Source organism: Oryctolagus cuniculus, chromosome 1 (genome assembly GCF_964237555.1).
Source record: "Oryctolagus cuniculus chromosome 1, mOryCun1.1, whole genome shotgun sequence".
NCBI classification, from domain to species: Eukaryota; Metazoa; Chordata; class Mammalia; order Lagomorpha; family Leporidae; genus Oryctolagus; species Oryctolagus cuniculus.
The window spans coordinates 137,500,025-137,523,544 of NC_091432.1; the positions used below are offsets into that span (position 1 = coordinate 137,500,025).

The 23,520-nt window shown below is 53.1% G+C and overlaps 1 protein-coding gene across 1 annotated transcript; it reads left to right on the forward strand.

Moving 5' to 3' along the window:
* Positions 1–14,612: 14,612 nt before the first annotated feature.
* On the forward strand, positions 14,613–22,946 carry NXNL2 (nucleoredoxin like 2). Its single transcript, XM_002708281.5, has 2 exons — positions 14,613–15,241; positions 22,123–22,946. Exons 1-2 carry the CDS (start codon positions 14,721–14,723, stop codon positions 22,292–22,294), a joined length of 693 nt encoding a protein of 230 aa, XP_002708327.3. The 5' UTR covers positions 14,613–14,720; the 3' UTR covers positions 22,295–22,946.
* The last annotated feature ends 574 nt before the right edge of the window (positions 22,947–23,520 follow it).

Below are 23,520 nucleotides of genomic sequence, written 5' to 3' on the forward strand. Positions count from 1 at the left end.
AGCCACTGGACTAGGTACCTGCCCTGAGAGTTTTGTTTGTTTGACAGTTCTTGGTTTTGATTCAGGTTTTAATGTTTTTCAGGGAAAAGAATACATAAGAACGAAACATGTTTTTATTATAAAAAGAAAATTGTCAATTCTTGCCTTGGTTAATTAATTAAATTAAAAATGTCAGCTTCACAAGAAAATAATAAACACTTACATGACCCTAAAAAAAACTTTTCAGGATTTTTGAGTGTGCTTTGACTTTATGTAGTGCTGTTTATCACCTCGTGTTGTAGGCTGATGGTCATGGCATCCCAGTAGCTTGCAGTCTTAACTACTGCCGTCTGCTTAGGTTTCCTGGGCACCGAGTTCCTCTGTGTTGAGAAAGTTCATTGTTGAGTGCCCCTCTGTTCCATTCGGAAGCCCCCGCTGCACTTGGAGGTGCTGGGATTATGCATTTCAGCCCGCCCTTTCAACGCTAGACACTTCAGGAAGCTGGTCAGTAGTGGGTTCAGTTTTTGGAACCCTACAAACAACCGTAAAGAAAACCTACAGTTGTATTTATTTTCATGACTCTTAAGAATAAGCACAATGGGGGCCGGCATTGCAGCCCAGTAGGTTAATAAAATGACCTGGTATTTGCATACCTGTGTATTTTGAGTCATTCCTAGATGACCTATATTACCTGCTACAAATGCACATGCTTTGTAAAGTTGTTAGGCTGAATCACGTAGGGAGTAATGACCAGGGGGAAAGGCTGTATGTGTTGGGTACAGTAACAGTGGTTTATTTTCTGAATATTTGGTTGAATCATGGATTCAGAGCTCCTGAATATGGACTGGCTGTAAATGATTTTTTTCCACAGGATTTAAGTCATCAGGAATTAACTGGACGTCCAGAATAGATGTTTTGGCTGCTGTTAAACGTCCACCTTTTGCAGACAAAACAGTAAGAAATTCAGTTTGCTGCCCAGCACGAAGACACTGCTGGCCTCTCCCACCAGGCAGGCAGTTCTCTGGCCAGTGCCCGGGTAATTAGGGCTGTTCTTTCTTAGAGCCAGTGGTTCATAAGTCAGTGAAAACCAAGGATGGAGGCCGAGGAGCAGCTGAAGGATGCCCTGGAGGAAATAGCCAGCCAGGTGCAGAATGAGGAAGGCGGCACAGCACCACACAAGGACATGTCCACCAGCCGTGGCATGGACAACTCAGCGGGACAGGGAGACTGTTCCAGAGAAAGACCAAAAAATAAAGACTTTGGGGGCATAGAGACTAAACACAGTGGATAGCTCTCCTTTGAATTGAATTTGAACAAACCAAGTATTAAAAACATTGCATAGACATTTGGGGCTGTTTGGAAATGGAGTGAGCACTAGACTACTAGAAGGGGCTTGTCAGTGCATTTGGTTAGGTGTGGTTATTGGTTTTGTAATAAGTTTTCTGGGGGCCAGCGCTGTGGCATAGTGATTAAAGCCACCACCTGCAGTGCCAGCATCCCATATAGGCTCCGGTTTGAGATCTGGCTGCTTCACTTCTGATCCAGCTCTCTGCCGTGACCTGAGAAAGCACTAGAAGAAGGCCCAAGTCCTTGGACCCCTGCACCCACGTGGGAAACCTGGAAGAAGCTCCTGACTCCTGGCTTCGGATCAGCTCAGCTCTGGCTATTGCGGCCATTTGAGGAGTGGACTAGTGAATGGAAGGCTTCTCTCTGTCTTTGCCTCTGCCTCTTTGTAACTCTTCCTTTCAAATAAATGTTTTGTTTTGTTTTGCTTTTGATTTTCTGTGGCTGCAATAACACCATGTCTGGGATCTGCTGTAGAATGTTCTTGTAAAATATGGCAATAGACTGATAATGTTGAGTCCAAATTTCCCAATCAATGCAAAAGCCACAGTCGTGGATGCAAAAGCAGAGGTTTGTTACCAGCCAGCTGGGAGCCCCTTACCTGCACACAGCCATTTAACAGTGCACAGGCAAAAGGTCCCCTTCCACATACAAGAGAAGTTTTTATAGCCTCACATAAACAAGTATGCACATCACCTTATAAGTAGGTTACCTTCTTACTTTCTATATGGCAAGGTATTGGGACCTAACATGTTCATTGATTCATTTAAACGTAAAGGCTATACACGTTATGTGGCGGGAAGGCCACACAAAGGAGATGGCACCGGGAGGAACTGGCGGGAAGCATTGAGCCGTAAATTCCGGGGGAGCATGCTTTCTTTGTTCTCAAGGACCCGGCCTGCCTCCTTGGCTGGTCCGGGATGAGGCCTATATGGCATTATAGCAGGCCCGCAAGCAAGCCAGAGTGCAGAAACTGAACCAGCATTTAGCAAGCTAGGGACTCCAACTCCTACAATGCATACATAATGCCACAGTGTGTAAGGAAGCCAGGATGAGGTAGGGAGAGAAGAAGCCATCTGGCTGCAGTGGGTAACCTGGATCCTTGCTTAGGAGCACATTTGGAAACTTAATTTCTTATTTGGGAAGCAGATAGAGACAATTTTTCCATTTGCTGGTTCACTTTCCAAATGCTTCCAACAGCCAGGGCTGGCCCAGACTGAAGCCAGAAATGGGGAACTCAGATCTGGGTTTCCTATGTGGATGGATGGCAGGGACCCGACCAGTTGAGCCAACACAGCACAATAGCAGGAAGCTAGAGTCATGATCTAGAGACTTGAACTCTGATCCCCGATAAGTGATAGAGCTGTATTAAGCAGCATCCTAACGGCTGTGCCAAACACCCACCCCTGGAAACCTTCAAAGTGGTCTTAATCTTTTTGTTGAATGCTGCTGTGTGCAGAGCACGCCTTGGCGGGGTGGTGGGGCAAGAGAGGAGGGTGAGCATGAGCAGTGGGTTTCCCAGCTCCTTAGCTCCAGCCAGTCCCTTAGCCACACTCATCTGGCTGGGACCCAGATGGAGAGGAGGTAGCCAAACCCCACGTGAAGAGAGAGCAACTGGAGTTTGGTGATGCAGGGTGAGGAGGAGGCCTGTTGCTTCCTCAGTGGCTTCTTCCTGTGTTCGCTGGTGCCACTGTAGAGAGTTACCTGGGTGCATCTCATTGGCTTGCTACGTTTCCTCCATTGGATGACGAGCAAAGGGATTATTTCTCCTGGATGCCAGCGCCTGTGATCGGAACATGGGCACCAGGCTGCACTAAGGGACTCATTGTGTGTTCAACCAGAGTCCTCAAGGAAGGGCTTCCAGACTGGAAAAGATGAGCAAGCTGTGTGCAAATACATAAACCTGCAAGAATGATGCTGACGGAATTAAGATTTGTTGTTGTGTTAAATAACAAAACCTAAAACTGAGATGTTTCAAGAGAAAACTAATAATGCAGAAATAGATGTTTTAAATATTTTCAAAAAAAATCCAAGAATTATGTTTTCATTTTTGGAAGTGGCAGTGAAGTGTGGGTAGCTGTTCTCCAGGTGGGTGGTTGTGGTGAGCTTCCACAGAGCTATTTTTTTTTTTTTATTTTTAATTTTTATTTGAGAGGTAGAGTTACAGAGAAACAGAAAGGTCTTACCTCCATTGGCTCACTCCCCAAATGGCCGCAAGAGCTGGAGCTACGCCGATCCGGAGCCAGGAGCCTCTTCTCCGTCTCCCATGCGGTTGCAGGGGCCCCAGCACTTGGGCCCTCTTCCACTTCTTCCCCAGGCCACAGCAGAGAGCTGGTTTGGAAGAGGAGCAACCAGGACTAGAACCGGCACCCATATGTGATGCTGGCGCTGCAGGCAGAGGATTAGCCTACTGCGCCATGGCGCCGGCCCCACAGAACTATTTATTTAAAAGCAATCGCCCATCCACTGGTTCATTCCCCAAATGCCTCTGCAGCTGAAGCCTGGGTTTCCCTCGTGGGTGGCAGAGACCTCACAACTTGAGCCGTCACTGCCTTCACAGAGCTGCCACTCACGGACAGCACTGTTGCTTGGTTTATGGTGGAGGTTGTAGAGAAACACCTCTGTACATGGCACCCACGTGGGAGACCCGGAGGAGCCTCCTGACTTCGGATCGGCCCAGCTCTTCGTGTGCAGCCATCTGGCCAGTGAAGCAGTGGATGGAAGACTTTTCTATCTCTCCCTCTCTCTCTGACTCTGGCTCCCAAATAAATAAATCTTTTTTTTTAAAGAGGGTAACGATGGGCCATTGCTAATGTAAGTACAAGGGTGAGCACTGGCTAACCTGAGAAGCAGGACCAGGGGTCCCCATTTCTGGCCCCAGGGCCATCTCAGGTGTAGAAGCACAGGGCTTGTGTCTCCCATAATGGCCACCAGGAAGCCTCTTTCCTCTTCAGAAAAACCTCTTGTTCCATAGAAATGAAGTGTGGTGAGGCTGTGGTGCAGACGTGCTGGGAGGGTTGTCTTCCTGAGCCACTCTCAGCCCTAAGGTTCAGTGGGTCTAGCTGTTGGTGCCTGAATTCCCCACCCCAGCCCCTGGCCATGACCCTCCTGTCCATGGGAGCCTGCTCTCCCTCTTGCCCAGGCCCAGCAGAGGGCCTGCCTATGCCCAAGGTCGGGACTCAGAACAGCATCAGCTGCCTGTTCTGGGGACTGAGGGAAACTTCCCCGTTGTAGCTGGAAGCGGCCAATGGCAAGTCCTGTTGTGATCTTTATCCCACCAGGGAGGATCAATTCCCCTTAGAGCCACCCTGTTTGTTTACCCCTGCAGACAGCTCCAGTCTGTGAGTGCTTGCTGAGGGGATGGGCTGGTTGGAAGAGAGGGACAGGGACCTGCAGAAAGAGGGATGAGCTTGGGGCAGGCAATGACTCCCGATAGGAAGAGAGGAAGCACAAATGAACTGTAGCATGAGTAGGGTTTTCTCTCTCCCCTACTCCACATTCCTCTGTTTTCCATGGAATTCTCTCTGGTGGCTAATTAGGGTGTGACTTCATCTCTGAGCCGCTCCCCAGGGGCTCTGGTGGCTGAGACCTGAAGTGTGTACTGGTGGCTCAGCAGGGGGCAGTGCCCCAGGAGGCCAGAGAAGGGCAGGTGGCTCAGGACAGGGCTGGACTGCAGCATGTAGGGCAGCCACATGTGGATTTCGCTTTACAAAAATGTGAGCATTTTCCAACAGCTGTAATTCGGGGCTAAGAAGTGTCAGTGTCCCGTGGCAGTTGGCAGCTGCTTCTAGATTAAGACTGGCCAGTTTGAGTGTTTTCCAGAAACAGTTGCCCTGAGGCTCGGAATTAGAAGAAAATGAGGGGGGTTCCTGGAAGGGGCCTGAGCCAGGTGAGACCGTGGAGCTGAGCCAGGGGCACCCACGTGCTCCCTTTCTGCACGGCTGGCCTCTGCAGGTGTAGCTGGCATTCCCATGGTGAGTTAAAAAGGCAGAGCAAGAAAAGGAGCCATCTCTGTTTCCTTTTGTCTTCCCAGCCATTGCTTGACAGATGTCCCTTCTGAGGCGCTCAAGTCCACTCCAGGGGGCCGCGGACCCCCTTTCTCCTCGTGGGACCCTGGGGTCGCCTTCTGGGGATGCACAGGGTTGCTCTGGCTGTGTTGGCTCCAGGGAGCCCCAGAATCAACGTCACTTCTGCTCTGACAGCTGAGCGCCTCCCTTCTCCTCCAGGTGGCCAGAGGGGAGAAGGGTGAGGGGGTGCCCCATCCTGGATGCTGTCCCTCCTGAGGGGCCCCTGAAGGGGACTCAGGAGCAGGAGGAGCCACCCTGGACCGGGCCAGGTAGAAACACCTGTCGGAGAGAAGGGCGTGGATGAAGATGGCTGGTTGGGGCCCTCCCAGGAAGCAGGGCCAGAAAATAGAGCAGTGGGGCCCGGGGGCCTCCCACAGGCTAAGTTGTAGGACAGGGAAGGGACCTGTGTGGGGTGTGCTGGGTGACACCCCGGGGAGAGATGGGAGGGAGAACGTGGCTGAGTGGCAGGGCTGTTCCTCACCTTGGGCCTTCCAGTTAAGGGAGCTCACTGAGCTGCGTGTTTGTTTGGTGTGGTTTTCTGAATCTCGTTTTTGTTTTACAATAAAAACTTAGGCTGGCGCCACGGCCACTAGGCTAATCCTCCGCCTTGTGGTGCCGGCACACCGGGTTCTAGTCCCAGTCGGGGCGCCGGATTCTGTCCCGGTTGCCCCTCTTCCAGGCCAGCTCTCTGCTGTGGCCCGGGAGTGCAGTGGAGGATGGCCCAAGTGCTTGGGCCCTGCACCCCATGGGAGACCAGGAGAAGTACCTGGCTCCTGGCTTTGGATCAGCGCGGTGCGCCGGCCGCGGCGGCCATTGTGGGCTGAACCAACAGCAAAAGGAAGACCTTTCTCTCTCTCTCTCTCTCTCACTGTCCACTCTGCCTGTAAAAAAAAAATTTACCAAGTTCACTGAACATGCAAAGTCTTAATGTAAAAAAAAAAAAAACTTAAAGAAACAGGGCCAGAGAAAAATACCAGAAGCCCCGTGTCTCAGCCAGGCAGGCTGCTGGAGTGTGGATAACCCCGCGTGTCCTGCCTGGGGAGGTCTGGCAGACATCTCTGGCTGAACAGGTTTGACACAAAAGACACTTGCCTTCTGTCTTTGACCCTGGTAATTAAGAGCTGAAGCGATTTTCTTCATGGCAGATGCCATCCGGCTTCCTGCCTTAATTGCTTTGTGCTGGTGTTGATGAAAAGATGAGTGGGCCTGATAATGTGATCGTTTTCTCGTTATGCAAATATGTGTCACTCCCAGGTCTTCACCGGAGGCCCCTAGGCCCTGGGCATTGGCACACTGGACAGCAGGAGTCCCCCGTGCCTAGTGATCTCCAAGTGCAGGGTGGGGTCTCTCCCAAGCTGCCCCCCACCTCAGGGCTGGTGTTGAAGAATTCATGTTTCCAACAAGCATTAGCTGGCTGCGTGGCTGCGGAGAGACCTGGATGAACACGCTGATAAAATGCTAAAACAAGGGCAGCTCTCCACCGCCGAGTACTGAGAAGGCTACCATGGAAGACAGATGCAGGGCCAGCTGCCGCCGCAGCTCCAGGCATCAGTGCCTTACCCATATTCATTCAGGAACAGCCTACCATCCTGTGGCCGGGCCTGCGGAGGCACCGGAAGGGAGCGTTTGCCATGGGGAGCCACAGAACCTGTATTAACTAAAAACTCGGTCCCTGTCTTGGTTGTCAGAAGGACAAGGTTTGAGAGGGTGAGGGAAAGATGGTTCAGTCTGTTCCCAGATGGGGACAATGGCGGATGAGCACCTCGAGCACTGTTGCCCCGCTTAGTGAGGACAGGCTGGGGTCTGCAGTAAAGCTGCAGAGAAGTGGAGGTGGTCGGGGGGTCGCGTGGGGGGAGTAGCACATCTCCAAGGCAGCCTGATGAAGGCCAAAACCAGGTGGCCGGGTGCGAGCTCGCCGCACATCAGAGAGGGGCAGCAGGTGGAGGGTCAACCCTGTCTCCAGATAAAAGTGGGAAAGGGGGTGCCTTGGAACCCGAGGAAGCAGCTGATGGTGAGCCCAGGCAGGTGTCTGTGATGTGCAGCCAGCTAGGGCACGGATCAGCTGAGCTTGGCCAGGCTGCTCCTGCTGAGGTGGGACCCGGATCCTGTGGGCTCACACCTCTGGGCTTGGTGGGGAGTGTGGTAAGACCGAAGAAAATGCAAGTGTTGTGAATAGCCCGGGGGGATTGTCTCCTGCACAGAGGGTTCTGTAGTTGCTGGCACGTGGAGGCTGTTGAATGCATGCTGACACCTGTCTCCTCCTCCCTGCCTACTGTTCTCCTGTTTTGGGCTCCCACTGCTGCACCCTGCAGTCCCCCAGCCCCACTCTGCCACCAGGGATGCTCTCTTTCTGCCCTCTTACTTCTCCCAGTACTGGTGTCACTGAATCTCACATGAGTCTTCTATGTATTTGGGAGCTGTGAATGGTGATACTTCATCAAGGCCGTGGAAAAGTAGAATTAAAAGATGTTTATTTTTGGTGCAAAAAATTTGAAACCCATGTGTAGTATGCATTTTGCATGAACTTTGGGCAGCCTCTCTATGGGCACAGATTTCAGAATTTTGGGAGGGGTCAGTGTTGTGGTACAGCAGGTTAAGCTGCAACTTGTGGCATTAGCATCCTATGTCAAAAACCCTAGATTGAGTCCTAGCACTTCCTCTTCTGATCCAGCTTCCTGCCAACGTGCCTGGGAAGGCTGTGGAAGGTGGCCCAAGTGCTTGGAGTCCTGGCTTTGGCCTGGCTTAGCCCCTGCTGTTGCATTCACTTCAGGGAGTGAACCAGCAGATAAATGATCTTTCTCTCTCCCTCTTTCTGTCACTCTGCATTTCAAATAAATAAATCTTAAACAAAAAAAATTTTTTTACCCAAATAATCTTATTTTGCAGAAACCCTTGTATGTGACTTAGACTCCTGCTGGAGCACCAGGTTGAGAGCTAAGCCGTGTACCTCCAAGTCTTATGCTGAAGCACTAACTCCCAGTGTGACTGACTTGGAGAGGGGGCCTCAAGGGAGCCAGTTATGGTCCAGGGAGGTCAGAGGGGTGAGGCCCCGATCTGAGAGCACCCAGGAAGAAGGCCCTCCCGGGGCCTCACTGTGTTGGCACCTCATCTCCGACTTGGAGCCTGTAGAATGTCTACTGCTTGCAGCACCAGTCTCTGGTATTTATTATGGTAGCCCAAGCTATTACACGTTGCCTTCTTCTCTCCCTGTCTGTACTTTCTGTTCCAGTCCATCTGGTGGAAGCAGTCCAGTGGCTTCTGTAACTGAGGCTATGTGTGCCCACTGCTTCGTTAATAATTTTGTTCCTTTTGGAGTCTGTTGAAAGTCTCGGGGATCCAAGCACCAGAGCCAGCTGGCCATGAGATAAAGAGGAAATTTATGACCACTCAGCCAAAACAGCCAAGCTCCTGATCAAAGAAGCCTCTACCATGTCCCCCTACCCACCCCCCACCCGAACCCTTTACATGATTATGGTCACCTAGCTAAATATGTATTTTCCTAAATAAGTTTTGGCCTCCTTGCCTGTATCTAGGAGGCGGGACACCAAGGCATGAGCCTGCCACCTCCCTGGATTGCTAGGAGCCTGAATAAACTTTTCTCCCCATTCTTTTTCCCCAAACTTTGTCCTCTAAGTTATTGTATTCTAATCACTGTTCTGAAGATAAGTCACAGGGCCAGTGTTGTGGCACAGCCGGTTAAGCCAACCCACATGGGTGCCGGTTCGAGTCCCAGCTGCTCCACCTCCAGTCCAGCTCCCTGCTAATGCACTTGGGAAGGCAGCAGATGATGGCCCAAGTGCTTGGTGCCCTGTGCCCACATGGGAGAGACCCAGATGGAGTTCCAGGCTCCTGGCTTTAGCCTGGCCCAGCCCCAGCTGTTGGCAACCATTTGGAGAGTGAACCAGCGGATTCTCACTGTTGCTCTTTCTCTCCCTGTAACTCTGCTTTTCAAATACAGAAATCTGAAAAATATATGTATAAATAAGTCACGAAGACCTCTAAACACCAATCCCTGGGAAACCATGAAAATAAAGAACTCAAGCATGAATATTTAAAAACTAGGAAATCCAGAATATTTGCACACTGGGATGTCTAATTTATTTGCTATGCATCAGCATAGCAAAAAGTTTCCATAATTATATTTGTATACTCATAAGTAGTGCTGGATATCTATGAGTCATCATAATCATCAAATACACATTTTGGTGTGAACAGAAGTCAACTTCGTGGGAAGCGTCCAAGGCTGACCTCTTCTTCAGGCTTCTGAGGGTTGGAGGGAGCTTTCAAGTGTGACCAGGGAGCCGGTAGCTGCCACCAGCCTCTGGAGGGAATGTAGAGAAGACTGCCCTCAGATCAGGGTGGGGCAGGCAAGATCCAGCAGAATATATACATTGCCAACTGTTTAAAGAGTGGTGGCGGGGGTGGGGTGGGGGGCTCGGGGAGGGAGTGTGGGTGGGGGCTTCCACCCCGGTGGAAGGTGGCTCCGAGAGGGCTCCCTGCCACATCCCTGTGACTATCCAGGACCTGCGAGGCTGCTTAGAGGCCCCCACTTGGCCCCCACTGGACATCATGGAAGGAGGTTTGCTGTGAGCTGCTTTGGCAGGTCCCAGCTGGGGAAGTTGGGGACCCCAGCTCCTGGTTCAGGGACCCCCCCACTTTGTGGGTGCTCCATGTGTGCTCTGTTGGCAAACCATGGAGAGGGAGACTGGGTCCTAGCAGAAGCAGGAGAGAGACGCCTTCATTTCGCCTCTCCTGCACCTGCAGCCCATCCCACCTTAAGGAGGGGGCAGTGTGGGGTGAGGAGGCAGATGGCACAAGTTCCCTGTAGCCAGAAAGGCCGTGGGGATGTCCTTTTAATCACTGGTTGCCCCAGAAGAGTCAGCGATGCCCTTCGAAACAGGCTGAGCAAAATCAGCGGAACTGTAGCCAGGGGCCCCGGGCACGGATTGAGGAGGCTCTTCCTGGCATGTGCATGCTTGTGTGTGTAACACACACACACACACACACACACACACAACAGCTGGGCTAGGGGGTAGGGAGTGCTGGCTGTCCTCCCAGATCACACCTCCCTGGAAGCCTCCCTTGCTTTACCACAGTCCCTGGGTGGGCTGCTCTCCCCAGGAAAGACCCCCCCCTCCCCCGCACCTTAGGAACTGCACACAGTGCTTGTGCACACAATTGGGTGTCTTCTGGGGTGGGTGGCACCGTGTGCCAACACGACTGCTCGCTGCTTTGGCTCCCTGTGTTCAAAGGTTGAAAAGCCAAAAGGATCAAAAGACTGTGTGGATGGTATTGGGGGCTTAGCTGCCTTTCATTGTCCTTATTTCTGAGCTTTAAGGACGGCCGAGCACCTGCATATGCAAGGCTTACACAGCTCAGGGCTGCTCTCAGCCTTTCCCCCTCTCATTCATCACTTCCTGGCTTCCCAGAGGCTCCGGCAGCGGCTCCCGTATGGCATCAATCAGTCCCCTGTCAACATTTTCTAGGCTTTGGCTCTGCTAAACACATTACCCCAGCCGTGGTCCGCCAGATAGAGCCAGCACCAGCAGGGGGCTTCTCAGGCCATTTGATTTTAAATTGTGCCCCTCCAAATGGCTCTTTTCTTTTCTTTCCACAGCACCTACTAAGTACCTTCCTGCCTTATTTTTGTTGGAGGTAAGCTCCAGGTAGGGGGCAGGACAGGAACTGGGGGAGGAGGGGGCATGCAGTCTGGGTGGGAGGGACTCTGCCCACCCTCGGGTTTCCTTAGGTGGTTTTTTGAAATTAACCAACAATTGGCGGAGTAACTGGGGAAGGGTGTACACATTGATTAACTTATAATATTGTGAGGAGTCAGATGGGTTAATAGGCAGTCAGGGTGGTCCTGGTAGAAATTTAGGGTGCAAAATGCTTTCTTCCCCCGAAAGTTACCTTTAGCAAGAGTAATAGTGCCTGCCCCATTGCTTAGGAGCTTCCAACTTTATCATGAGAATAGCCAGAGTGGTGACTCTACCCTTCTGAACACCCAGTTTACTGTAAATCAAATCAGGTATCCCACCCGTGTGATGGCTCTTTTGTGAGCAAGCCAGACAAGGTGAAAGATTGTAAATCAGGTCTTTAGATGGGTTTGTCCCAGGCTTGTAACTGAATTGTCAGCTCCCAAGTTGTGCTTAAATACCCCACCACCACCAGCCCCTTGGGGCTGGGCCTCTCTTGGCGCCCCCTCCAGGCCACTCTCTGGAGTTCTCTGACTCTAATAATTGCTTTTAAATACACCTTGCTTTTGTCTTTGCCTTGTCTGCTTGGAAATCCTTTTTCCATGTGAGATAAAGAATCGAGGTAATCATATCTTCTCCACCGCTGTTTCGCTGTAACAGGATCGCCCACATCACAGGAACAAAAGGATATGCCGAGATTTCAGGGCTCACAGCCCTTTATGCATAGAGGAAAGGAAGGTGGATATAGGTCCCTTACGGGAGACTAAGTGCTTTCAGGGAATGAGTGGACTCTTAGAAGGACGCATGGGAGATAAGATGTCCATCTGCTTCTCCATCTTCCCTGGCTGGCGGGCCTCCCAGGAAGGGCTCTGCTTCAGCACGTGAGAAAGATTCAGAGAAAGCCCTCATGCATTTGCTGTTTTCCAAGTGCCTTCAGACTGCAGTCATCAGTTTACCAAATTACCATGTTTTGATTCCCTTCAGTCTAAGTTTTTATGATGTTGTTCACCATGCCCTCTTTGCATTTTCTTTTTAAAAAAGATTTATTTATTTGAAAGGCAGAGTTACAGGGAGGCAGAGGCACAGAGAGAGGGGGGTCTTTATCTACTGGTTGACTCCCCAGATGGCTACAGTGGTCCAAGCTGTGCCAATCCGAAGCCAGGAGCCAGGAGCTTCTTCCGGATCTCCCATGTGGGTGCAGGGGCCCAGGCACTTGGGCCATCTTCTACTGCTTTCCCAGGCCATAGCAGAGAGCTGGATCGGAAGTGGAGCAGCCAAGACTCCAACCGGTGCCCATATGGAATGCTGGCACTGCAGGTGGTGGCTTTACCCACTAAGCCAAGGCACTGGCCCCATTAATTTTCAATTTTTAAAGAAACCTTGCATTGCAACATTATCTTGATGACTGAACTTTTCTTCGTGGCCTCACCCTGCCACTGCCTTTGCTCACAATGCAATGTCCAGGCCTGCCCTAGTATTAACTTGCTGGTTTTCCAAATATAACCAGCCCCAGTTTCCTCCAGGAACCCTCCGTGTGGAGCTCATTTCTGGGCCCATGTGGTGTGCCTTCACTCATGCCAAGTGTAAAAAGTTTGCTTGGCATGGGAGAAGCCATGTACCAGGAGTGTATATAGAAAAACGTATTTACCAAGTTCTACGTGTAAAATATATTTACCAAGTGTAATGGAGTAAAGAGCACATTTGTTAAAGCGTGAAGAACGTATATGTTAAGACTGTTGCAGAACTGTTGAGGTAGCTACGTAGACATTAGCCCGTGTGTTTGAGAGGGTGAAGCAAACGGGAATTTCTGCAGTGGAATGAGGAAAAAAAAAAAATTAGAAGCAAGCCAGAACAGCAATTACATATGTAAAGTATTGCTTTTGTTTGATAACCTCGTAGGGTCCTAGCCCTCTCCTGGGAGCAGCTTAGAGGAATCTGTCCAGCCCTGCACTAAGGGTCCCTTAGGAAGTCCAGGGAAGAATTCTAGGAAGTCCACTCCCAGGAAGCCCCGCACCCAGCAATAGCTCCGGCTGGGAGGGGAGAGGGGAACCGGAGGGCCCATATCCGTATCCATGGTCACTGCTGTCTGAAGAAGCCTGGGCTGTCAGTTTTTTCCTGAGATGGTCACATGGCCTGGCAGGTGTACTCTTTGTCATTATGTTACCAAGCAATGGAGGCGAGCTCAGTTCTGGTCTTAGAGGAGTCAGATGGGTTAACAGATAAGTCATGGATTCCTCATGGAATTTGGGGTGTAAACTATTTGCTTCCTTTCCCAAAATGTTATTTTTAGCAAGAACAAACAGGCTGCCCTCCTTCCTTGGAATCTCCAAATTTACAAATTTACCATGAAAATAGCAAGGACAAGCCAGACAGGTCTTTTGTTGCCACCTCCTTGTAGGCTGACAGTTTGGTCCCCAAGATTGTACTTAAAAACGTTATTACCACGGGCCCTGTGGTTTTCACCTCTTGGAAGCCCCCCTCCATGCCGCTCTGGCTGGAGGTCTTTGATTCTAATAAATACTTTTAAATCTCTTTGCCGTCTCCTTGGAAATTCTTCTTCCATGTTAGACAAAGAACCGAGGTAACAATAATTTTTCAGCCGTCGTCTTCCCTTAACGGTCTCAGGTGAGGGAATTTCCCTGTGGACAGGGACTGTAAGCAAAGCAGGATTTACTTAAGTGAGAAGCCTCCAGCGATTGCAGCCAGCACCAGGTCTCCAGGACAGGAATGCAGGAGACATTTGCCAGGGCGGGGTCTTTAATGCACGGTTTGTGGGAGGAGCAGAATGCCAGCTAACAATGGGGGGGGGGCGGGGAACCCACCTGCAGACCGGAATTGTAACCCTATGGAGCCTGCTCATTCTAAGACAAAAAACCCATCAGAAGGGTGAGGAAGGGTGAGGCTGGTTTTTCCGCTATGCTCAGAATAAAACCAGAAACTCATCAGAGGGCTGGGGTGGGCAGTTTCTTGTTGCTAAAGGCAGCTTCTGGGGAGAAGGAAGCATTTAGTTCGTTCTCTGCCCCTTTTTTCATTCCTACGGGGACCTGAGCGAGCTACCTGTTAGCTAGCACGGGGCGGCGTAGTGACTCAGCGGGTTAATCCGCCGCCTGTGACGCGGCAATCCCATGTGGTCTCTGGTTAAGTGAAGCGGCAGAGGTCTGTCTCTCCCTCTAACTCTGCCCCCACCCCCCCAAAAGTAGCAGGCTTTCTGTCTCACATCTGGTCTGAAGACAATAACCTCTGATCAGCCCTCTTAAGTTGGAGGTGTTGCTCCCACTTCCAGCTTAGCAGACCTAAATTAACGACCATCTGCTTATCCCACATAACTACCAGTTACATGTAACCCCTCAACACCAACGGGAGCCCACCTGGCCATCACAAAGTCCCGAAAAAGCCCGCCAAGATACCGGTGTCGGGGACAACACGCCAGGAACAACAGAGCCTGGGGTCCCCATGAGCAAGCTAGCTCCAAGTCTAACCACGCCTCCGGGTAGCGGCACGGTCTCCAAGGCAGGTTCAAGCGCGCCGGGCAGCGGGCGCAGAGGTACCTGCTGCCGTCTGGGGCGGAACTGGAGGGGAAACGCGCACGGTGAGGGAAGCCCCAGAGTCCGTGCGCCGGGCGGGGCGCACGGAGATGGGCAGCAGAAAGGGCGTGCGAGCGCCGGGGCGGGGCGCGGGGGCGTGGGCGCGGGGTTGCCGGGGTTTCCTGGCTGCCCAGGTTTCCCCGGGCCCTGCACTCTGCCAGTGCAGACGCCGCCTCCGTAGCCAGAGGTGGGAAGGGGCTTGGGGAGTGGGTCGTGAGCGGTCCCGGCGCGTTGCGGCGCGGGGAGAGGGCGGCCGCCCGCGCAGCGCCATGGTGGACCTGCTGGGCGGGCGGCGCCTGCTGACCCGCGAGGGCGCGGCGGTGGAGGCGGAGGCGGCGCTGCAGAACAAGGTGGTGGCGCTGTACTTCGCGGCCGGCCGCTGCGCGCCGAGCCGCGACTTCACGCCGCTGCTCTGCGACTTCTACACGGCGCTGGTGGGCGCGGCGCCGCGGCCTGCGCCCTTCGAGGTGGTCTTCGTGTCGGCCGACGGCAGCGCCGAGGAAATGTTGGACTTCATGCGCGAGCTGCACGGCGCCTGGCTGGCGCTGCCCTTCCACGACCCCTACCGGCAGTAAGTGGGGCCCTTGGTGGTGGTGGTGGGTGGGTGCGCTGGGGCTCCTTGGCCTCCCCCTGCACCCGTGCCGCGCCCTCCTGTCCAGGTCCCGGCCCAGGGGACTGACATCGGGTCTCTGTGAGCTTCCCTTCGGGACCAGGTTGGCCAGGGAGCACCCTCGGGGATCTGCGCGCTCTCCTCTGGGTCGGTGGTCAGTGGTCAGGGGAGGCCTCTGGGACTGGAGGAACTCAGGTGCCGGCCACCTTTGCGGCTTCGTGTTTACCGACCGGGATGGAATTTCATAACCGTGAAGGTACAAGCGTCGTCATTGCGGAGTTCATTACTGCAGCGGTGGGCAGAGCTGGGCAGAGGGAGGCGTCCAGGTGGCGACACCGCGTTCCAACCCTCGCTCCGTGCTGGATTTTCGAGTTTGTGGGTGAAGCTGAGCTTAGGTCTTCCCTCGCTGCGGGACAAGGCTCCGGAAGGGGTGCAGGGGGGATTGGCAGAGGGGAGTATGGATGGGTACGTGTGCGCGCGGGGTGGGGTGTCTGCTGGGGTGCGGGAGTCCAGACTTAGGTTTAAATCACGGGTCACAGGGGGCGGTTAAGACACCCACAGCTCTGCATCGCCTACCACAGTGCCTGGTTTCAGTCCCAGCTCTTCGCAGTTGCCGTTCAGCTAACTGGTAATGCACAGTCTGGGAGGCGGCCGGTCATACTTCAAGTGTTTGGGTTCCTGCCACCCACACGGGAGATCTGGATGCAGTACCCCAGCCTTGGTTGTTGGGGGTACTTGGCCAGTGAGCCAGCAGATGGAAGCTCTCTGTCCTTCCCTGCTTTTCAAAATCAAAATGAAACAAATCACAGGTCCTAAAGCTCCTCGTCTGAGCTCTACTCTTTGTAGGTGGCCGAGTGAGTTCCCAAGGTTCACTTGACAGAGGCTAACTCGCGTTTTTCAGCTGGGGAATTAACCCCCAAATTGATAGTCACAAGGAGATCTGCCTCTGGGAAAAGAGTGGAAGCTACTTCGGGCAGTTTCTAAGAGTCTGAGCTGTCTCAAAGGCAGGCATTTTGATGGCTGGAGTGTGTGTGTGTGCGTGCCTGGGTGGGAGGCTGTGTGTGTGTGCGCGCCTGGGTGGGAGCTGCCCAGCCTTGGAGGTGGGTGAGGGCCTACTCACCCCAGCGTGAGCAGAGTCTTCAGGATGTGTGTGTGTGTGTGTGCATGCCTGGGTGTGAGGCTGTGTGTGTGTGTGTGTATGCGCGCCTGGGTGGGAGGCTGTGTGTGTGTGTGTGCCTGGGTGGGAGCTGCCCAGCCTTGGAGGTGGGTGAGGGCCTACTCACCCCAGCGTGAGCAGAGTCTTCAGGATGTGTGTGTGTGCGTGCGTGTGTGTGTGTGCCTGGGTGGGAGCTGCCCAGCCTTGGGGGTGGGTGAGGGCCTACTCACCCCAGCGTGAGCAGAGTCTTCAGGATGTGGATGACAGATTTTGGAAAAGGGTTCGTTACAGAATCACTGAACGTGGTGTGCTTGATTTGTTTTAGATGTTTATTTATTTGAAAGGCAGAGAGGGAGGGAGAAAGAGCGAGTGATAACTTCCATCTATTGCTTCACTCACCAAATACCTGTAACCTCTGGGTAGCCAGAGCCAGGCTGAAGCCAGGAGCCTGGAACTCTGTCTGAGTCTCCCACGTGGGTGGCAGGGGCCCACGTACTTGAGTCATCACCTGCTGCCTTCCAGGAGCCTTAGCAGGAAGCCGGGTCCGAAGCAGAGGCGAGACCGGATCCCAGGTGCTCTGAGATGGAATCTGGGCACCCAAGCAGTGACGTAGCCCACTGCACCGCAGCACTCACCCCAAGCCGTGTGTTTTAAAATACAATGACTTGTTTGGCACTGAGCTTATTCACAGTTTTTGAAATACCATGCTTGTTTTGGAGGTGAGATGGTGGGGGCGCTAGTAATTATGCAGGAGCTCAGGCCCCCCGGGGAGCCCGGCTCTGGGCTTTCCCATGGGGCAACGGTGGCAGGTTGCTTTATCGCTGGGCGTGATGATGCATCACCTGGTGGCTTGCAACCATGTGTGCAGGTTATGGACCCGCTGTCTGGTTTATTGCCCCATTTCACAGCTATGCCCACTGAGGCAGGCCCTCTAGTTCCCCTGATTCTGGGCTGCCTGCTTGCCCTGGTCTACTTCCTTTCCCAGGAGGTCATGAGCCTCTACCCCCATGGCATGGGGACTAACTGGGGCCCATCATTGCTGTCTCCTGTCTCCCCGCTGACGTGGTGGGAGCCTGAGTGCCCCCGCGGGAGGCAGACAGGTGCATATGGAGTGAAGGCATCTGCGCCCCATGCTTCTTGCCTGGCCCCCTTGGTGGTCATCCTTGGAGAGATGTTTCTGTTTGTGAGCTGAGCAGTTGTTCTCCACCCCTCTCCAGACTGAACGTCACTGACTGTGTTACTGCCTCATGTGAGTGTGGCATATTCTGAAAGTTGCCGGATCTGTGTCCTGGGTTCTGCTTGTCCCAGCCTAGGTGTATGGAATCAGATCATGAGTAGAATGGAGATAACCACCACTAAGAGTTAAACACAAAGCCGCCTGCAGGCATCTATGTGGAGAACACAGTACTTTGTGAATGATGCTGTGTGTGGCGGGGAGGGAGGGGAGGAGGGGGCACTAAGATACTGACCTCATGGAAGCTCCACTTGGTAGGTGCCCAGGGAGGGGAGCCCTCAGAGCCCCGAGCGCATCACCTGCTGTCCACTGGGTTCCTGGAGAAGCACTTGAGTCAAGGCAGCAGGTGCAGTCCTCTTGGGGTTGGTTACCCCTGGGGTGGCTGCAGTCAGGTGATGGTGCAGGTGCACCTGCAGGGAGAGGACACCGAAAGCCCTGACCTTGTCGTTAAACTTGTGCAGACCTTGCCTTTCCAGTGCACCCCACGCAGGGCACACGGGGGCACCTGCTTTCTGGCTAGAGATGCAAGCTCCTGGCCGGGCTGTCCGTTGCCCAGCCAGGTGCCCGAGGGCCTTCCTTGGCCTTAGCTGGGGACAGACACCACTGTCCCAAGAGGATTTTCTCAGGATGCACTTTTATCCTGCCCTGTCTCTCTTGGTTTTGTTAGTTGTGTTTTGTGTAAAGCTCATCATCTGTGCAAGAATTGAAGAAACAAGATCTACATCCAGCGGCAGGACTTCCGGGCACAGGCTGCTGCCCAGGAGAGACACGCTCTGTGACGATGTCTTCTGATTGCCTCCCAGCAGTGCTCACCCCTCCCCCATCCTCTGGAAAGTCAGCAGACCCCTGGGAGGCCTGGGAGGTCCTGCTTCTTCTCTCTCCTGTTGGGCTGCCCCAACTCCACTGACCCAGAGGAGGGCACTCAAATCCAGGCTGACACCTGGGTTTGATGGAAAAGCGAACTGGCCAGGCTTCCTTCTTGGTGGACAGTGGCTCAGGGAGGCTGTTGACACTGGGGGTGGGGATCCAGTGCTGGTGCCCACGATTCTCGAGCATCTCCACCCTTGCCTCCCTCCAGCCTGAGTTCTTGTGGCCTCCCTGGGCCTCCAGACCCAACACTTCCATCAAACCCCCGGAGTCGGTGACTCCTGCATCCTTCTGTCTTTCTGCTCATTGGAGCATTTTTTAAAAATTTCTATTTATTTATTTTTAGAGATTTATTTTATCTATTTGAAAGAGAGAGAGAGAAAAGAGGTGTTTTCCATTGCTGGTTCACTCCCCAAATGGGTGCAGTGGTCAGACTGAACCGATCCAAAGCCAGGAGCCAGGAGCTTCTTCTGGATCTCCACACGGGTGCAGGGGCCCAAGGACTTGGGCTAGCCTCCACTGCTTCCCTAGGCCATAACAGAGAGCTGGACTGGAAGAGGAACAGTCAGGACATGAACCGGCTGTATGGGATGCCGGCACTGCAGGCGGAGGATTAACCTGCTGCGCCACAGCGCCGGCCCCTACTGGAGCATTGAACTGTGAGAACATCCTCCTAATTGGTCCCCCAGCCTTGCTGTCCTCATCGGTTTGACTCTTGGTTGAGTCCCAGATCTGGTGTGGCCACTCCTCATTCCAGTTTTCCAGGGATCTCCTGCTTTCTCTAGCCCTTAGGACAGGGTCAGCTGTGGTCCCAGGGCGTGGCACCCACAGGGCATGTGTTTGATGGGTGACTGGAGCAAGTGAGCAGAAGAGTGAACTTCAGAGAGATTTGCCTGGCAACAGCCAGCACTGGCTGAGATGGAGACTGGAGTCAGAAGTTGCCATGGTAACCCAGAAACGCTGCTCCGCCAGGGCCAAGGATGCTGCTGTGCCAGGCGTTGGGAGGGGCCGGCATCGCGTCAGCACCGAGGACAAGGGGAAACTGGGCCCTTGGGTTTTGGTGAGAATGCCCTGGGTCACCAGGCCGACAACACTGCCTCCTCCAAAGCTCGTTCTGTTCTCTGTGGACCCAGCTCAGTGCCTCCTCCGAGAGAGGGCACCCAGGTGATTTCAGAGGAGGACCATGGCTGTTTGCCTCTCCCACTGTTTTTTTAAATTTTATTTATTTTAAAGATTTTTTTTTTATTTGAGAGGCAGAATTACAGGTAGAGAGAGAGAGAGAGAGAGAGCGAGAGCGAGAGAGTGCGCGCTTCCTATCCGCTGGTTCACTTCCCAAATGAGTGCAATGGTCAGGAGCCTGGAACACCATCTGGGTCTCCCATGCAGGTGACCCAAGTAGTTCAGCTACCGCCTGCTGCCTCCCAGGTGAGCACAGCAGGAAGCAGGATTGGAAGTAGAACACAAACCAGGCACTCTGCTATGGGGTGCAGGCGTCCCACGTGGTGACTTAACCTCAGCCGAATACCTGTCCCTAAACTTACCTTTTAATTCAGTTTTCCTGCATAGTTCTTTTTGAAATTCTTTTTGTTACTCCTTGGTTCAGATGAGGAATCGGGCTACAGGGAAGTCCCAGCAGTCACACGGCTAAGTAGCCAGAAGCTGGAGGAGCTGTGGTTTCCACAATCAGGCCATGGCTGCTGGACTGCACACCCCAGGCCTGTGCCGTCAGGGGCGCCGGCCTCAGCAGACAGCATGGGACGTCCTGGGAGCCTCCAGCAGGGCCGCAGATCTGAGTGAAAAGGACCTACTGGAGGCTTTTAAAATCCCGAGCTGGGGCTGCTCCTGGGGTTGGAACCCAGTGAGTTCCCAGGTGATGCATATACTGTTGTCTGGGGACTCTGCATTGACAGGTGCCAGGGGGTGCCCTTTGCAGGTGTCAGGAGTGCAGGTGCTGGGCTGGCCTGGTGGGCTGCGGCTCGGTGGGGGGTCTGCTTCTGTTTCTGACATGCAGCTGGTGCTGGCCTGCCCCGTGCTCAAGTCACTGATTTGCCAGAGCTGCCAGAGAGCTAAGCTGAGGCCCACTGTCTGCAGAATGCTCTTTGGGTTGTTGCTTCTCGGTGAGGGTCATCCTCCTTACAAGTCATCTCAAGATGTAAACACCCTGGGAATAGTTGTGCTGTGTTGTTTTGGGAATAATGACGAGAACAAAGTGTGCACCTGCTTAGTCTGACACAGGTGTCCCCTGGAGTGTGTGTAATCCGAGGTTGGGTGAAACTGCAGGTGCAGAGCTAAGAAAGGCCGACTCTGTATTCCTGTTGTTTTATGTATTTTATAATCTGCCTGGCTCTTTCACATGTAACATGGGGTCATTCAGTTTCTTAAGCCCATTCTGTAAAACAGCCTCCAATTCCATTCTATTATGGTCTGAGGAAGTGGCCTAGTGACCGTTTGAGACTGTGACCTTGAAGGCTCCCGGGGCATGGCCGGTTAGACTGTTTGTAGGTGTTTGCACTGTGCTTTTTCTCTCTGTCCAGAGAGGAGCCTCTGCCCTCCTGCTTGAGGGAATGTTTGGCTTTGACCCGGTGCAGGAGGGCAGCAGGGAGACCTCGTGGAGGTGTCTCAGGGAGTCGTGGCCATCGCAGGGTGTCAGGGGCATTTTTCCTCCTCCTCAGGTTCAGTCTTGAGGGTGACAGCTGAAGGCAATGAGATTACTGTCCTGGGAGCCCCTTGCTGGTTAGCAGCCCAGGGATTTTCCCCTGCCGCCCGGTCTCAGAGATAATCCCGGTGAAGGTTGTGGGGAGGAGGGCGGAGCTGAGGGAGCAGGTGCACCCTGCCCTGAGTGAGTAAAAACAGCGTCACACAAGGGCTGCTCTTGGGGCTGCGGGGGGATGGGGCGGGGCAGCGCATTGTTGGAGGGAATCTAAGGCTTTGGATTTGTTCAGAACTCACAAAGCTTTCACTGTGGCCGTCACATGTGTTTGCTCTTTTCCAAGCCCTTAAGATGCAGATGGGGATCTAAAAAAATACTGGGTTTAATCTGTGGCTTCAGATCTGCGCTGGCCAACATGGTACCAGCATCCCCACGTGGCCACTTCAATTACCAGTTAATTAAAATGGGAGCTTCCAGCTCCTCAGGCACACTCGGCACATTTGGAGCCCTCCACGGCCGTGTGTGGCTGGTGGTTACAGTGTGGGGAGCACAGGTACACAGCAGTTCTAGGAATGACCTAGACAGAAATGAACTTGTCAAGGCTTTCATTCACACGGCTGCAGACAGTTGTCTGGGACAGGGCTCGCTCAGAAACCATAGTAACCAGGAAAAAAGGAGCCCACCGGTTGGCAGGGAGCTGGAGCTCCCCAGTGGCAGGGAGCGCTCACAGCACGTGGGTTGAAGACTCATGGTGCTGGTCTTCTAAGTGGCTGAGACATCAGCTGCTGCCAGAGCTCCCTTGCCTTCTGGTGCCTGCATGTATGTGTACTAGTGTGTGTGCATGTGTGTCCACTCCACATACATGTGGGTGTGTGCGCGTGCATGTGTGTCCATGCACAAGTGTTAACTCTCTGGCACCCTCTTCTCTCCTGCAGCGAGCTGAAGAAGAGGTACAACATCACGGCCACCCCCAAGCTTGTGATCGTGAAACAGAGCGGGGAGGTCATCACCAGCAGGGGGCGCAAGCAGATCCGAGAACGGGGCCTGGCCTGCTTCCAGAGCTGGGTGGAGGCCGCCGCCGACGTCTTCCAGAACTTCTCTGGTTGAATCAGAAGACTCTTGGAGCCGGGGGGAGGGGCCGTGCCTGTAGCCCCGACGCCCGGGGGCCGACAGGAGTGGGCTGTTGCCCTTTCTCTCTCGACTTGCTGTCTGAAATTCAGGGCAGAAGCCTTGGAAGACTGTAGGTACAGCTCAGGAACAGTCAGCACCCCTCTCCCACCCTCTATTTTGATCCCCTCAGTTGTTTAGCCACTTACTAGTGTTCGCATAGCTTTATCCACCTGTGCCTAGCAGGAGTGGGGAACCTCGGGCCTGCAGGCCGTCTGCGCCCCTGAACATCATTCGCTGTCGCCCTGGCAAGGCAGCTGCAGGCAAGACTCAGAAATTCAATCAGTCTGTAGCAGGCTCGTTTTCAAACAGATCATTTTGTATGGCCTGCGAATTCTGTTGTAAATACCCAGAGGGCCATTGGCAGAGAAAAGGCTTCCCACTCTCCCACCCCCTAGACCCTTATACGTTCACATCAAGCTATCAGAAATCTATGCAAAACATCTGTTGTACAGCTCTCTTCAGGGAAAATGTCCTATTTATTGATACTTTTCTGGAGGACTATCGATTTTAATGAGATGCTTTCCTAACGGTATTGATTAATACAGGTTGCAGACTCTGTGCTTTAATAAACAAACATCTCCACCATGCACCTCTGCCTGCCTTCTTATTCCAGACCAAACCCCAACAGGGCGGAGTGAGCTGCTCAGTAAATACCAAGCTTAGGCTCTTTGCCCAAGGTGCTAGTTTTTTGTTTTAAAATTATTTGATTTATTTATAAGTCAGAATTACAGAGAGAGAAAGAGAGAGACTGGGCAGGCTGAAGCCAGGAGCCAGGAGCTTCTTCCAGTCTCCCACATGGGTGCAGGGGCCCAAGCACTTGGGCCATCTTCCACTGCTTTCCCAGATGCATTAGCAGGGAGCTGGACTGGAAGTGGAGTAGCTGGGACTCGAGCCGGCTCCCATGCAGGATTCTGGTGCTGTAGACAGCGGCTTAACCCACTGAGCCACAGTGTTGACCCCAAGATGGTAGTTTTTAATTATATGTTCTCTTAGGCACTTTTTTTCCTTCTCGTTGTTTTCTTTTCCCCTTTTTTGAAAAAAGATTGATTTGAAAGGCAGAGTGACAGAAAGAAGGAGAAGCATAGATAGATCTTCCATCTACTGGCTCACTCCCCAAATGGTTACAGCAGCCAGTGCTGGAGGCCAGCGCTGTGGCGTAGTAG